At 31.4% G+C, this 15,075-nt stretch overlaps 2 protein-coding genes across 2 annotated transcripts; both read left to right on the forward strand.

The window, feature by feature from the left end:
* Window positions 1-3,347: 3,347 nt before the first annotated feature.
* Window positions 3,348-5,987, forward strand: LOC145813720 (uncharacterized). Its single transcript, XM_082909612.1, has 2 exons — window positions 3,348-3,582; window positions 5,203-5,987. The coding sequence occupies exons 1-2, from the start codon at window positions 3,399-3,401 to the stop codon at window positions 5,799-5,801; spliced, it is 783 nt and encodes a 260-aa protein (XP_082765738.1). The 5' UTR covers window positions 3,348-3,398; the 3' UTR covers window positions 5,802-5,987.
* Window positions 5,988-8,729: 2,742 nt separating this feature from the next.
* Window positions 8,730-14,259, forward strand: LOC145813721 (uncharacterized). Its single transcript, XM_082909613.1, has 8 exons — window positions 8,730-8,904; window positions 9,572-9,636; window positions 9,756-9,798; window positions 9,889-10,037; window positions 10,859-10,990; window positions 11,072-11,240; window positions 11,973-12,199; window positions 13,878-14,259. Exons 1-6 carry the CDS (start codon window positions 8,863-8,865, stop codon window positions 11,139-11,141), a joined length of 501 nt encoding a protein of 166 aa, XP_082765739.1. The 5' UTR covers window positions 8,730-8,862; the 3' UTR covers window positions 11,142-11,240; window positions 11,973-12,199; window positions 13,878-14,259.
* Window positions 14,260-15,075: the final 816 nt, after the last annotated feature.

The raw sequence follows: 15,075 nt of genomic DNA on the forward strand, positions 1-15,075 counted from the left end.
TACAAATATCTTTCTATATCTATCTCTTTTCTTCGATCTCTCAAAATTTTTTTTTTTTACTTTTTCTGTACTACACATTTCTATTTCTCTATTATAATGGAAAAAAATTTCAAACTCTGAACAAGTTTTTGATTTTTAGTTACAAGCGGTAAAAACTGTAAAATTTTACAGTTTTAGTTGTTTTGGTGCTGAAATGAATCATTTTTTTAAATTATAAAATTTTGTAGTTTCATAACTTTCTTTAAAATTATAAAATTTTGTAGTTTCATAACATGTTAAAATTTGATTAATAGGGATAAATGCTTAATAAAATCATGCTTGCTCTTCAATTTGATCAATATTAGAGATTATTTACTTAAACGTTACAAAAATTAAGAATAACATATATATATATATATATATTTTCATTATTGCTGTTTGTTGTTCTTATATTTTTTTTCTTCTTCCAGTTTATCAATATTTAACACATTTTGCTATGTTTTTTCACTCTAATTTCTTAATTTATATTTTTTTTTCCGGACAATATTCTAGACATTTCAGTTAGTTTTCAGCAATATTTTTGACATCCAACGAACATTCTAGACATTCTGACGACTTCTAGTGACGTTCAGAACACTCTAGCGACACTTCAGCGAATTTTCGGTGATACTCCAACAACTTCCCAGTGATGTTAAACATTCCGACAAGTTTCCAGTGACCTTCTGGTAGAAGTTCAAAGGTGATGGGATATAGCCGAGTCTTTAATTTTATTTTATTTTTTTAAATTTTTTGGTAACAATTAAAAATATGTAAGACTAATTGGTGAAAGTATTTTGTTTTTAAACTTTGCGTATGGACCTATTGGTAAGTTCCACTAATAATAATTAGATATTAATACTCATATGATTTTATTACATTTTTGTTATAAATAAATAAATAAAATTATTTTTAAAATTATACTTAAGTCAATTTTTTAAAAATAAATATAGTTCGATCATATAATTATTAATACCTTATTACTTAGGTCTCATTTAGAAATAGATTATTTTAGTAACTTTCTAGTTTTTTTGGCTAAAATATGAAGTAAAAAAAAATTAGTATGTTTGGAATGACTTTTTAATTTTTAATAAAAAGATGTGCAAAAAGTAAAGATAATGAAAATTTCAAATTTTTGATATAGATTATAGGCTTTTTGATTTTTTTAGTAACTTTTTAACTTTTAAGCTAAAAGTGTTGCATGTCAAATGAGACATTAATTTTTTTTATAAATGATTTTTTCAATAAACGTTGAATAATTTGGTTACCTAGGTGGATCTCAAAACGGGTATACTGGGTCCTAAAAAAAAAAAAATCACTATAAAAAAAACCAACTGTTCTCTCTAATTTTCTTCATATATTTTATAAAAAATTAATTAAAATAATCAATTCCTAAAATAATCCTAAGGCTTCGTTTGGGAACAGGTTAATTTAGTAACTTTTTGGCTATTTGGCTAAAAATGTAGGTAAAAAAAACTTGTATGTTTGGGATGACTTTTTGGCTAATTACGAAAAGATGTGCAAAAAGTAGAGAGACTTTTTGGTATGGGTTGTTGGCTTTTTGGCTAATTTAGTAACTTTTTGACTAATTGACTAAAATAACCTCTTGCCAAACGAGGCCTAAATCTCACGACACTTCTTTAGTTAGATGCTCAACTAGAGTGAAATCATCCCAATTAAAATATTAACACTAAAAAATATTAGCAAGTTTGGGAATTAGTTAAAACAACCAGAGAGTAAAAAATTTAGGGCAAATTACATATACACCCCTCCAGGTTTGACAAAATTACAGATACCCCCCTGAGGTTTGAGAAATTACGAATTCCCCCCTGAATGCTATATTTGCATAAGAAATTAGGGGGTAATTTGTTATGAAATATAAACCTCAGGGGGTAAATTGTTATGAAAATACAAACCTCAGGGGGCGGGATGTAATTTCCGAAACCTCAGGGGGGTATCTGTAATTTAACCAAACCTGGAGGGGTGTATATGTAATTTGCCCAAAAATGTATTACAAAAAAATCAACTACTCCATTCTTTTTGTTTATCTGTACATTTTTTCAAAATTTAACTAAAATAATTGATTTTCAAAATAATCCTAATGTCTAACACTTGAGCCATATACTCATAAAAAATATTTAGAAATTATCTAGAATTTAAACATAATTATGGCCCACAAACCACTAATTTTAAATCTATATATACTCTACACATCACTTTCATAGTAGAATTATCAACAAATTTTCATGATTTCTACGTTTAAATCAATATCTATTAATTTTGAGTACGAAGTGTATTAAGGTCTCGTTTACCAACTCAATCTTTTAATTTATAAGTTAAAAAAGTAGCTAAAAAAAAATTAAAAAACAAACTATCTATACAAAAAAAGTTAAAGGTTTAATTTTCTTTTATTTTTTTCACATCTTTTCGTAAAAATAAAAAAATTATTCCAATCAAAAAACTAATTTTTTTTTTTGAAATAGCATGTTCCAAACAAGGCATAAGTTCAGGAGTACCCAATAATTTCATATGCAAATTAGCAAGCTCATATGGTATATAAGGGCGATACAGTGGTCGCTACAATCTCATAACAACTTTTTACAAATTGTTCAGAAACTGGTACTCTCTCTCTCTCTCTCTCTCTATATATATATATATATATATACACATATATGCACACACACAATCATAGATTAAGAGACGCGCACATATAGATATGGAAGCATCTTCTTCTGATCAATCTTAGTACTGAAATATGGAAATGACGACGCTGTTACTGCTTGAATTTGCAGTTGGAAGTAGTAGTAACTACTAGTATATACTGTTTGGTGCATTCTATACCTAACAAAGTCGGAACGATATATCATCGAATATCAATTTGGTAATCTTCTCACTATATTTATATATATATGTGTGTGTGTGTGTGTATGTTTGACTCAGATGAATCCATTCTTTCAGAATTAAAGTATCTTGTGCATATATATATATATATTTGTAGTAATGCGTACATTTCCTTTGAAGTTTCTCTTGCTGTTCTTATATCATGAGCTTTCAAGAATTTTTTGATATACAATACAATAAGAAAATGCATGAGAAATCGAGTTGGCAACAACAACTTAGACGAATCTTGTGTTCGTTATATAGATGTGAGTGTTTGATCTTCAGCCATACATAGCAAGCTTTTCTTGGGGCAAGCAATTCATTGTTTCTCTCTGATTTCATTAGCCCTAACAGTGTTTTTTTTTTTTTTTTTATAGTTTTCTTCATTGTTTTTACACGTACAAGTGTGTGTATATATATATTGAATTCGGATATCTATATTGGTCGGTCAGGCGATGGAAGTATTGAATTTCGAATAGTGTTTGGTTAGGAGGAAATTAAAAATGGAAGGACTGAGACCAGGTTGGGCAGTGAAGGCGATCATAGTGATCGTGATATCGTCGGTGTTGTTCCGTTGCGTCTCTGCAACCACCAACCACTCCGTCGGAGGTCCTACTGGTTGGGACCCTCAATCCGACCTCCCTGCTTGGGCTGCTGCCTTCACATTTTACGAAGGCGACAATCTAGGTTCTCTCTCTCTCTCTCTCACTCTCTCTCTCTCTCTCTCTCTCTCTATATATATATATATATATATATGAGAAAAGTTCGGGATCATAAAATTTTTTTCATGAAAATGATTATGAAAGATTTATGATTTTTGAATTACCTTGATTAGTGTCTGGTGTTTTATTGTAAGTGTAATTCAAGGGTCACAAAACTTTTATGATTATTTTCATGAACGGTTTTTCATGATACCTAGCATATATGTGTGTATGATCAGAACCATCAGAAATGCAATCAAGAGAAAATTTAGGGATCATGAAATTTTTTTTCATAAAAACGATCATGAAAGAGTTAGGATCCTTAGATTACCTTGATTAGTGTGTGGTGCTTTATTCTAAGTGTAATTCAAGGGTCACAAAATTTTCATAATTATTTTCATGAAAGATTTTTCATGATACCTAACATTGCTGCGCTCAATGCACAGCTCGTTCAATTTCCAGCAATGCTAGGTATCATGAAAAGTCTTTCATGAAAATGATCATAAAAGATTTGCGACCTTTGAATTACACTTAGAATAAAGCACCACAAACTAATTAAAATAATGTAAGAATTACAAATCTTTCATGATCATTTTTATAATTTTTTTTTTTTATCATCCCTAACATTTCTCTTCGATTTCATTGTAACTAACTGCTTTATTAGTGTTCCGTTATTGCTAAGATGCGCATAGGTTGACATGCTTGGTGGTGTGGTGTTGGAGATCCTATAAAGGAAAATATATAATTACAAGAAAGCCCCCATTGTAAACAATGATGTATTAATGTTTCGAAGGGCAAACTTGGTGTGTTGTGAAAACATCTTACTTGTTATAATTGTTGAATAATGTTATATGTACTAATTGATATATCAATTAATATACTAATAAATGACATGACATAATTTTAAAAATTTTAGATCTTTGTAATTTATATAATGGATGGAGTCATAATTTTAAAATAACAATGTCATAAGATAAGTTAATACACTGATTAGTATATTAATTAGTACATATAGCACCACTGATAATTATCTATTTCGAACTACAAAATACACAACTAGCAAATTTCTATATGAAAAAAGATGACATACAAGTATTTATGAAGAAGATTTTTCAGTGTATACTTTTTATTTTAGAATAAATATTTGTAATTAAAGTTTTTTATTATTATTATTTTACAAAAATATACTACCACATTATTGCTTGTCAGATTTTTTAAAATATAAACACCTAATAAATTGCTCCCTAAAGCCCAATCCCCATGCGTGGCCCAAAAATTGTTGGGCTCCCTAGCTTATTGGAGTAACGAAAATGTAAAGGACTTGGGTTTCTTTTTTTCTTTTTTTTTTTAAGAAAATGAGTTGGAGCCCGAGGCACTTCTTTTAACTCTCTCTTTTTTTGATTGGCTAATTTTTTTTTTTTTTTTTTTTCTTTCTTCTCCAATCACCACTTACTATGTGGGTGTGGGGTTGATGAGGGTGGTTGGAAGGGCTCTCAATCACTTTTTTCTTTTTTATTTTTTCTTTTTTTTTAAAGAGGGATAAGGACTTGAGGTTGAGGGGGGCATGTATTTATTTATTTATTTATTTTTGTGATATTTGTGGCAGTGTTCAGGTACCGGCCTACTCATGATGTGCTGGAGGTGCACGAAGCGGATTATCCCACGTGTCGGATAACGGACCCTATTAGAGCGTACAGTGATGGGGAGACAGTGGTCCAACTGGAGGAAGGTGGGATAAGCAGGTACTTCATCTGCGGCCGACTCAACTACTGTGCCAGGGGACTCAAACTTGAAGTCCAAGTCCTCCTCCGCCTCTCTCCTCCGCCCTCCTCATCTCCACCCAACCCCAATCCCAATCCCAATCCCAATGGCACAACAATAACACCCTCCGCCGGTGGGGACGGCAGCACAATAGACGGCCATCGACGAGGCAGACCGAGACCTCCTGACCATGGCCGCCAAAGACATCCTCCACCTCCGCTGACATCTAATTCAACCAAATCATCTCCTCGTCATCATGATCATGACCATGATCGTGATCTTCCGCCGTCAGTTGATGATCATGGTCGTAATGGTCATGATAAATGTGCTCCTGCTCCACATGGCCAGTGTTCCGGAGGAGTTGAACTAGGCATTGGCTTCTTTCTTCGCTGCTGCTTCTGCATGTTGCCACTGATTGCTGCACTAGCTGCTAGTATTTTCTAAAGACCTAGTCAGTACATTCTCATTCTCTCTCTCGCTCTCTTTTTCATCATTAAATTCACTTCTTCTTGTGTGAATTGAATGAATCAAGAATGATCATCATGTCCTGATCTCGTACTACTTACTTACTCACTCACCCGACCCCATTCACTTCACAAATGTTGATGTAATAAAACATTCTGCTGCTTATGAGTTGGTGTCCTGGATTGCATATGCCGTAATTTCATTGATCAGTCTACTTTTAATATACTAGTGGGTGGCACACACGATGTGTGTGCAATTTAAATAAGTAGGAATAAAAAATAATAATAATGAAATTAATATTATAATGTGTACTTAACTTAAGTGGTATGAGTTCTCGTACTTCACTACAAGAAAACACATTTTTGCCGACCATTTTTGGCTACCAAAACAAATTTAGTCGCCAAAAGTGTGGGAATTGGCTACCAAAATTAATTTTAGTCGGCAAAAGTCAACCTTTTAGCTACTAATTTTTTTTAGTAGGGGAATGTTGATTATTGGCGACTAAAAAAAATTTAGTAGCTAAAAAAAATACAATTGGCGACTAAAAGAATTTTTAGTCGCCAAAGACCTACTTTTGGCTACTAAATAGTTTGGTAGCCGAATGAAAATAAAAAAATTATAAAATACCTTTGGCGACCAAAATTTTAGTCGCCAAAAACAAGGGATTCACCGACTAAATTACGTTTTAGTCGCCAAAGGACTACTTTTGGCTACTAAATAGTTTGGTAGCCGAATGAAAATAAAAAAATTATAAAATACCTTTGGCGACCAAAATTTTAGTCGCCAAAAACAAGGGTTCACCGACTAAATTACTTTTTAGTCGCCAAAGACCTACTTTTGGCTACTAAATAGTTTGGTAGCCGATTGTTTAATAATGGTAAAGTGTTCCTTTAGGTAATGGAAATTTATGTGGGGTTGTAATGAAAAATTAATATTATTAAAATGTAATATTATTAAAATGTAATGAATATTTTTAAAATCTAATAATTTATCATTTAAATAAAATTTTCAATTTTTCAATATCATTATCAAAACGAGGGTTAAGTGTGTAAAAAAAATTCACTCATGACTTATAAGTAAATAAATCTGATTTGTAAGACTTATTGATATTATTTCATATTTTAAAATTTTTCTTAATTTTTTAATAATTAATTTTTTCAACTTTTTTAAATATTTTAAGCAAATTTGTTTATTTTTTAGACTCACTTAATTTAGATATATTTAAAAAAGAAAATATTTGTGATTTTTTTAAAATACAAAGTAAGTACTCACTTAATTCACTTAATTTAGATATATTTTTTTTTTAAATTTGAGGGATCTATAAAAGTAATTGGCGATTTAATGCTAATTGAACTGAAGGCCTAAACTGGGGCTGTGCGTATATATTTTTTAGTTATGCGTTAATGATTTTGACTGCTTAGATATGCTTGAGAAAATGATTTTGACTGCTAGTTACAACTGAATAATAAATTAATTAAATTCACTTGACACATGATTTCTTCATCTATCGTTATCTATGAGAAAATATACATATTGCATGTTCTAAAATTCTAAAAAATTGATTAGTGCCTAGTTAGTCATGCAGGAGTCCCAAAAAAAAAAAACACGTGTTGAGTTGGCTCAAAATTTTTTATTAAAAATATAAGAATATAAGAAAATATAAGAATATAAAATTTTAAAATATATTATTATATTTTTCAGTACAAAAAATATTAGGACAAATATTTAAGATAATTTAATTTTTGCCTTTTTTTAATTTATAATTTTATTACTTATATTTTTATTTAAATATAATTTTAATATATTTGTTACTTTTATTTTAATTTTTTTTGAAGTTGTTATTTTACTTTTACCAACTAAATATTAGTCGGCGATTATAATTACAAAATTTAAAAATTGTGCTTCATATCTGAGGGAAACTTCGAAGGGAAACTTTATTACTTCTTTCTTTTCTCTCTCTCTCTCTCTCTCTCCACCATTTCACAAAGAAACAGAGTAAGTAGTGTTTTCTTCGTATTCTTTGCGAAACTCTGAATCGCGAGACCACAAAATCGAACGAAGACAGGTCCTCATTGGCCGACGAATCTGCTGGGCAAAACCCTAGATCTGAGTTGATCTGTTTTCGATCGGCCTCAGCATTCTGAATATTGGATCCATTGGATCGGAGACCATGCCAGTGGCTGCTTCCGCCATATACTACTTGAATCTCCACGGCGATGTCCTCATCAATCGTCTCTACTGCGACGACGTTGGGTTAGCTCCTCTCTCTCTCTCTCTATACATATATATATATATATATATGTATATTTATTCAATTATAGGTTTATATGCTTGAAATGTATGAATTACATATGAAGAATAACTTGCATTGAGTATATATTTGACTTCCTTGATGTGGATTGACATACATATATATATTTTTTTCTTTCTTTCCTCTTTTGCATAGTAACTCGAGGAATTTTGCTGCTTAAGTACTTTAATTTTTTCAAGGACCAAATGTATTTTCCTTAGTTATGGTTCGTTAGTTTGTTCCACTCTTTTGACTTACCCTTCTTTAACTGAAGCAGATTTATTGTTATTTATGGATCAAGTTGGGATAATACTTAAGATTTTTTTTTCTTTAGCAGACGGTATAAAGAGAAAAAGGAAGAAGTGGCAGAGACGGAGGTTGATCCTGAACGAGATCAGCGGATGGTTTTTGCTTATGAACTTTTTATTGCTGTATCAATTACATTTTATGTCTTGGGTAAACCTAAATAAAATCCAAAATTTGGGAATTTTTTAACTGTATTTTTATACAAGAAATTGGAACTTGCCATATTTTATTTAAAAAATTTCAAAGGGTGCTAAATGAAATTCAATTACTTAGTCTTTACTGTGTTTGAACTTTGAAGATCTATTATTTTATTTTATACAGGTAAATGAAGCTGGCCAAAATGAATCAATTTTCACATTGATTTTAATTTCTATTATCTTTAGCGTACGATTTATAAGATTTTGGTAGGCAATCAAAGCCATCTATTGAAGACCCACTTACTCTATGCATGCTTGCCTTGCAGCTGCCACCACCCTCACGCGAAAGGTATGCTAAAATGGGCAACTTGTTATTGTCTGTTTGTCGATAGTTTTACATTGCAAAAATTTAAAGGCATAGTTACAGGTCAGTCTGATGAATTTAATTTTTAATATTAAATTTATTATTTTTAAAAAGTACAATTAAACTATTTATTCTTTTTACATCATCATATTTCAATAACACTAATAAATTAAGAATAAATCAAAATTCACAAATAAAAGACAAAATATCCCAATTATTTATCATTTTAATAAATTTTTCAATATTATTACCAGTACTAATGAAATAATCATTGCACAGACACAAAACATATATTTAAAAAGTTTGAAAAAAATTTCATTATCAAAATGAGGGCAAAGTGTGTAAAACAAATTCACTCATGACTTATGAGTAAATTTATAAAATTTATAAAATATATTATTATATTTTTTAGTAAAAAAAATATTAGGGCAAATATTTAAGATAATTTAATATTTTTAATTTTTAATTTTATTACTTATATTTTTATTTAAATATTTATTACTTATATTTTTATTTAAATATAATTTTAATATATTTGTTACTTTTATTTAAATTTTTTTTTGTTAGTTTTAATATATATTTTTAATATATTTTTTACCGACTAAATTTTAGTCGGCGATTATAATTACAAAATTTTAAAATTGTGCTACAGACTTCGGAGGGAAACTTCGGAGGGAAATTTCATTGGCGACTACAAAAATTGGTCGGGAAAGAAAGGTTTAAGATTTTCGATTTCATTGGCTTCAGATTTCAGATTTCGTTTTTCTATCTCTCACTCTTTGACTCTCTCTCTTTCTCTCTCTTTCTCACTCTCTCACATCTCTGCCCTCCTCCAGCTCTCTCTCTCGCCTTTGTCTCCATCGTCGTCGGGTACGGCAGGTATGTCCTCTCTCTATTTTGTCCTCTCTCTATCTTTCAGTCTCTCTTCCCCTAATTTCAGCCTCTAGGGTTTTCGTCTTCCATTTGCAGCTCTGTTCTGATAGCAGCTCTGTTCTTGACACTGGCGAGCTCGGACGCCCCTTGCTCAGAGGGGTCCAGTGGTGTATAGATTTGGGAATTTTGCCTTCTTCCTCCTCCATCGATGATCTTTGCCGAGTCACCACAGATTCACGTCGGAGGTATAAATGGATGTTTTCTTGATTATATATATTGGGAATTCTATAAACGTATATATATATATATATATATATATGTCTTTGTAACTTGGAGGCATAATTTGTTGTTTTCTTGAAATTACTCTACGTAATCGTTTGTGTTTTGTTAATGGGTTGAAATGATCACCTGGGTCAGCTCCAAAATACTTGAAATTTGTTGTGAAAGTTTCCATGATGAGCTCGTTTTAGTTTATAGAATTTCCTTATCAATTTGATTCCGATTGCAGTTTAGTTATTTACATGTGAGTGCATTTATAGTGTGCAGTTTTTTATCATTACGGTCCAGTGGCGTATTTTATTTATGGAAATTAAGGATTCAATGTCCTCCGGGTATAATCTTTTAGTGTATGTGTTTGTTTATATATGTTTTCGTGCTCCTCTTAGCTCAAAATCAGGGCAGACTGTGAACTTTTTGGGGCCCTAAGCAAACTCTCAAGATGAGGCTCTCTCTATATTTTCGTTCACTGAAAACTAAAGTTTGCTTGACTAAAATTACTAAAATTTGCTTACATAGTTTAGCAAAGTCTACTTTACTGTAAATATATATATATATATATATGTATGTATGTATATATAAAGCTATAATAGCAAAACAAATTGATAGCACCAAATTCAAATGCTCTTGGTAAACACTAATTGATAGCACATTTTGGGGAAGAATTATGCATTGAGCTCATTGAGCTCATGTGATTGGAACACTCTTCATTGCTCTATGGAGATGCAAACTGTGCTCTTTATTTTTATTATAGTTTCAGATGCTATCCTCTGATTGTATTTTGGAGCAGGGGGTCTTCCATGCAAACTAGAGGGTATAGTCGAATCACCATGGTAAATGGATACCGTAACAAGTGTGAATTTTCAGTTGGATATTCTGTACAGGGAAAACCAACTGCGGGGTTTATGCTTGGGAACTTCAGGTAGTTATTGAATTTACCTTTTGGGATTCACTTCTTTACATTTTTCTCTTGTTTATCATAAAGAATAATTATTTATTTCAGGGAGGGTGTGACAGCTGTTGAAGAACCTACGAACTGCCAAAATGTTTCCACATTGCACATTGCACTTTGATGATGAGTTAGTAACAGTGAATTTGAGAGGATGGCTCAAGCATTTGCTGTGGGACCTTCTGCTGATTCTCCTTTGCCTCTAACATCATTGGTAGTTCAGGTACTAACTCTAAGTACATGTACTTGTTTGGGTCTGATATTTTAATTTCTTTATTAGATGGGCAGTTGTACTCTATAATCTGTCTGTTACAAGGATTCATGAAAACCTGAGCTTTTAAAGACCCAGCATGCAATGGAAAAATAAATGTACATGTATGGTGGAACCATTATTCAATCAATTCTTTTTTTTTTTTTTACATTCTAAGATTATATACTGTGTACTTCATAATATACTGCTTGGATTTCTTGGATTGAGTCACAGATGAAAATTTTATACTATGTACTTCAAAATATGTGAAGTGTGTATTTTGTTTCCATAGCCACATACTTCAGAATAGGATGGAGAATTCTTTGCATTTCTTGTTAATTGGTTACTTTATTGACATCATTTTTCATATTTTCATTGTTACCACCAAGTGATAATCTGGTTGAACAACAGAATATAGTAGTGTGAATTGTAGCTTACATATTCTTCATGTAGAAAATGCTACATTGTGAAGCTTCTTTATGATGTCAAATTCTAATCTCTTTGAAGCTTTTTAGACAAGAATCTGGTTGCGTTTTTTGAGTGCTTTTGATATAATAATTTTTTTCCCCCTAACATGTTCTACTGTCACTTCTATTTTTAAATTTTAAGTCATTTTGATTTTTCTCAATTTGCACTGTTTCACTTCTCTCCCCTAATTTGGTGTTAATGACTATAATTGATATGACTTAAATTTTCTTTTTTCAGGGCAGGTGTATAAGTTGAGGAGTCCTAGTGCAAAATACTTGGCCTCCTTGTCAACTTATGATTCCTCAAACCCAACTAAAGATTGGGGCTTCCCAGAATTGTCAATTGATGGGAAAATCCAAGCCCCACCCGGATCGGGTGGAAACTGTGAAGTGAAGATGATAAAGGGTGCCCCTGTTCACAAGGATTTGCCTTCATTGCCAGGTCAACTCTGTGCATCTAATAATGTAAGTTCTGCAGCATAGAAGCTTGGCAAGCTGAAACTGTACCTTCTTGTGCATAGTCTTATTTATCCAGGCATATGAAACAGTAATATTAGAGAAAAATATAGGAGAGAATTATAGGTCTAAGCTGCTTTACACATGATATAGCACTGCATCGATCAAATTTGTTTTGCATCAAAAAATCTTGCTTTAAGTTTTTGTTATCAAATCTGATTTTAGCAAAATTATATGGGCATCAAAATTATATGAGTCTTTCATATTGGTTTGGAATTGTTTTGCTTCTGCTACTATAAATCATGGTGTAGTCATTTGTAAAAGCACACAATTTCTGCCTCCAATCTGGTAGGTGTAGTTTTTGTACCTCCTGTTATATCAAAAATGGGAAATAATACATCACCTTCAACAACACCATACATGTTATTGATAATGTGATTTAACCAAAATAATCATGAAAAAAGTATCTCCAGTCTCATAAACCAAACTTGAGGCAATCATCCTTAAATTATTATTCATCCTTAAATTATTATTGAACAGCAGTTGTTGCTCCAAGAAAAAAAAACTGCCGCCTAAATCATAACAACTAAATGTGGAAAACCACTAAATTTTTGTAAGAGAGAGCCAGGATAAAATTTTTGTAAGAGCATGTGGATTAAAGAACTAGAGTCCAAAGATGATGATCGGAAGTACGTGTTCATTTGTGTGCATGCTTATTTAAAGAAGTAATACTAAAAATATTTTTTGTTTTGGTATTTGAAGAAATAAAGAAGAAAGATGAAATAACAAGAAAGATATCACTTGATTACAAATTTTGATATCACTTGATATAATCACTTGATATAATTAGTTACAAAAAAATTTGATATCACTGTTGCCCTTGATATCACTTGATATAATTACAAATTTTTAAAATTTAAGGATGATTAGTTATTATAAAATTTAATCCACAAATTATATCATCAAAATAAATTACCATTGTATTTTAATCTTAATATTATTTACGTTGTGCCTTTAGGCACGGGCATACGCTAGTATATATATATATATATATATTATCATTTTTGACTATACAAAACAAGAGGTGAGGTTGGGTTGGTGTCCATATTGCCAGTGAAGTCAAAAAGGAGACAAAACTACAAGCATGAGAGTTAGCTATCATTTACATCATTATCAGTCCCAATGTGACGTAAATCCAAATACACTTGGTTTCAATTACAAAATTTCTTGAAGCTTGTTCAATGCTTTTAATGTGATTCTGTCTTACCTTAGGAAGCAAACTGCAAATGCTAAATTGTTTGCCTTCTAAATAGAATATTTCTGGCCTTTACTATGTTCATCATTACCAGCTTGAATATTATGGGAGTGCAAATGTCGCTTGTTTCTCATATGTTAGTTATTTTTTTTCTCTTCACCCACCTATATATAAATCTCCATTTTTATTTATGATTTTTGTGGGTTGTTGTTGTTGTAATGCTCTTCATTCATTAAACCCCTCAAACTGGGGTAAGTTGACTTTATCAGACTAATTTAGTGGATGTTGAACCTGTTTACTATTTTTATGCATAGAGATAGGCTAATTTAGTGGATGTCAAACTGGGGAGTGCAAATGTCCATTTTTATTTAGTGGAACTAGCTTCACTTGGTATTAATCTTATTAGTTTTTCATTTTATTTATATTATGCAGGATGTTTACATGTACTTCCGTGGCAGTGGCAAAGCAGCAGAGATGAAGCGTGAGGCTGCAAAACGGACAATGATGGCTGCGCTGCCATGATTCAGAAAGATTCTTTGGTTTGATAATGCTGAGAGAAATCGAAACATTCACTATTTTTTTGCACTTGTGCCTAGTCTAGTATTTATAAGCCTTCATATAATCTGCTTAAAATATGTATGTAAAAGATAGATTCTGACAAACAAGTTTAAGTTAGGACATGTGGTACATATGTCCTTTTTGGAAATTAATTTGGTTAGTCCTGTATTATGTATGAAATGAAATTATTGACGTTGGATTAGACTTGGTTCGTATGGAATTTGTATTATATATAGAATTGGACGTTTATTTTTAATGTTTTGGATGGTTGGAACTAGAATGTGTGCACGTTGTTGAATGCTTGATAATATATTTAGCGTTGATGGGTTATATTGAATCCTGGGTTATGTACGTACATGTTGTATTAAACATGGATGTAGGTTGTTTAGAATTTTTTTGGAAAATAAAAAAAAAAAAAATAGAAAATATTTGGCCACCAAATATTTTGGTAGCCAAATACATAGTTGGAATTTTTTGGCTACTAATAATTTAGTAGCAAAAACATTTGGCGACTAAAACATTTGGTAGCAAAAAGTAAGGAATAGTTGGTTAAAATTTTCATGTAGAACTTTTAGTGACTAAAAAATTAGTAGCCGAAATGTCACTATTGCCGACTAAGTATGGATTTGTAGCCAAATGTTAACTTTTAGTGACTAATTCTTTCGTAGCAAAAAGTAACACATTCGCCGACCAAACGAATGTTAGTAGCCAAAAGTCACATTCGGCGACTAATACTTTAGTGGCGGAAACATATCTTTTGCCGACTAAACTAAGATTAGTAGCCAAATGTGTACACTTTCGGCGACTAAACAAATTTTAGTCGCCAATACTATCGCCGACAGGGTAAAGGCGACGAGCTTAGCGACAAAAAATTTTGGTCGCTAAATGGTTTCGGCGACCAAATTTTGGACTTTTGGCGACCAATATTTTGGTAGCCAAAAGCGACATTTCTTGTAGTGCTTAAACCCATAGTCATGGGTTCAAGTCTTGCCCATCTCTTTGTTTAAATTTTTTTCAAAAAATAAAAAATACTGCCACATGACATGAAGAGAGTAAAGTTTCAGGACACCAA

Source organism: Camellia sinensis, chromosome 15 (genome assembly GCF_055761805.1).
Source record: "Camellia sinensis isolate YWXY chromosome 15, ASM5576180v1, whole genome shotgun sequence".
NCBI lineage: Eukaryota > Viridiplantae > Streptophyta > Magnoliopsida > Ericales > Theaceae > Camellia > Camellia sinensis.

What these genes read in the sequence shown, in the direction of transcription:
- LOC145813721 (XM_082909613.1), top strand. Translation starts at nt 8,863, where the DNA reads ATGCATGCTTGCCTTGCAGCTGCCACCACCCTCACGCGAAAG. An exon ending in AAATTGGTCGGGAAAGAAAG is followed by an intron (nt 9,637 to 9,755) that starts GTTTAAGATTTT and finishes GCCCTCCTCCAG; the next exon opens with CTCTCTCTCTCGCCTTTGTC. An exon ending in TTTATGCTTGGGAACTTCAG is followed by an intron (nt 10,991 to 11,071) that starts GTAGTTATTGAA and finishes TATTTATTTCAG; the next exon opens with GGAGGGTGTGACAGCTGTTG.
- LOC145813720 (XM_082909612.1), top strand. Translation starts at nt 3,399, where the DNA reads ATGGAAGGACTGAGACCAGGTTGGGCAGTGAAGGCGATCATAGTGATC. An exon ending in TTACGAAGGCGACAATCTAG is followed by an intron (nt 3,583 to 5,202) that starts GTTCTCTCTCTC and finishes TATTTGTGGCAG; the next exon opens with TGTTCAGGTACCGGCCTACT.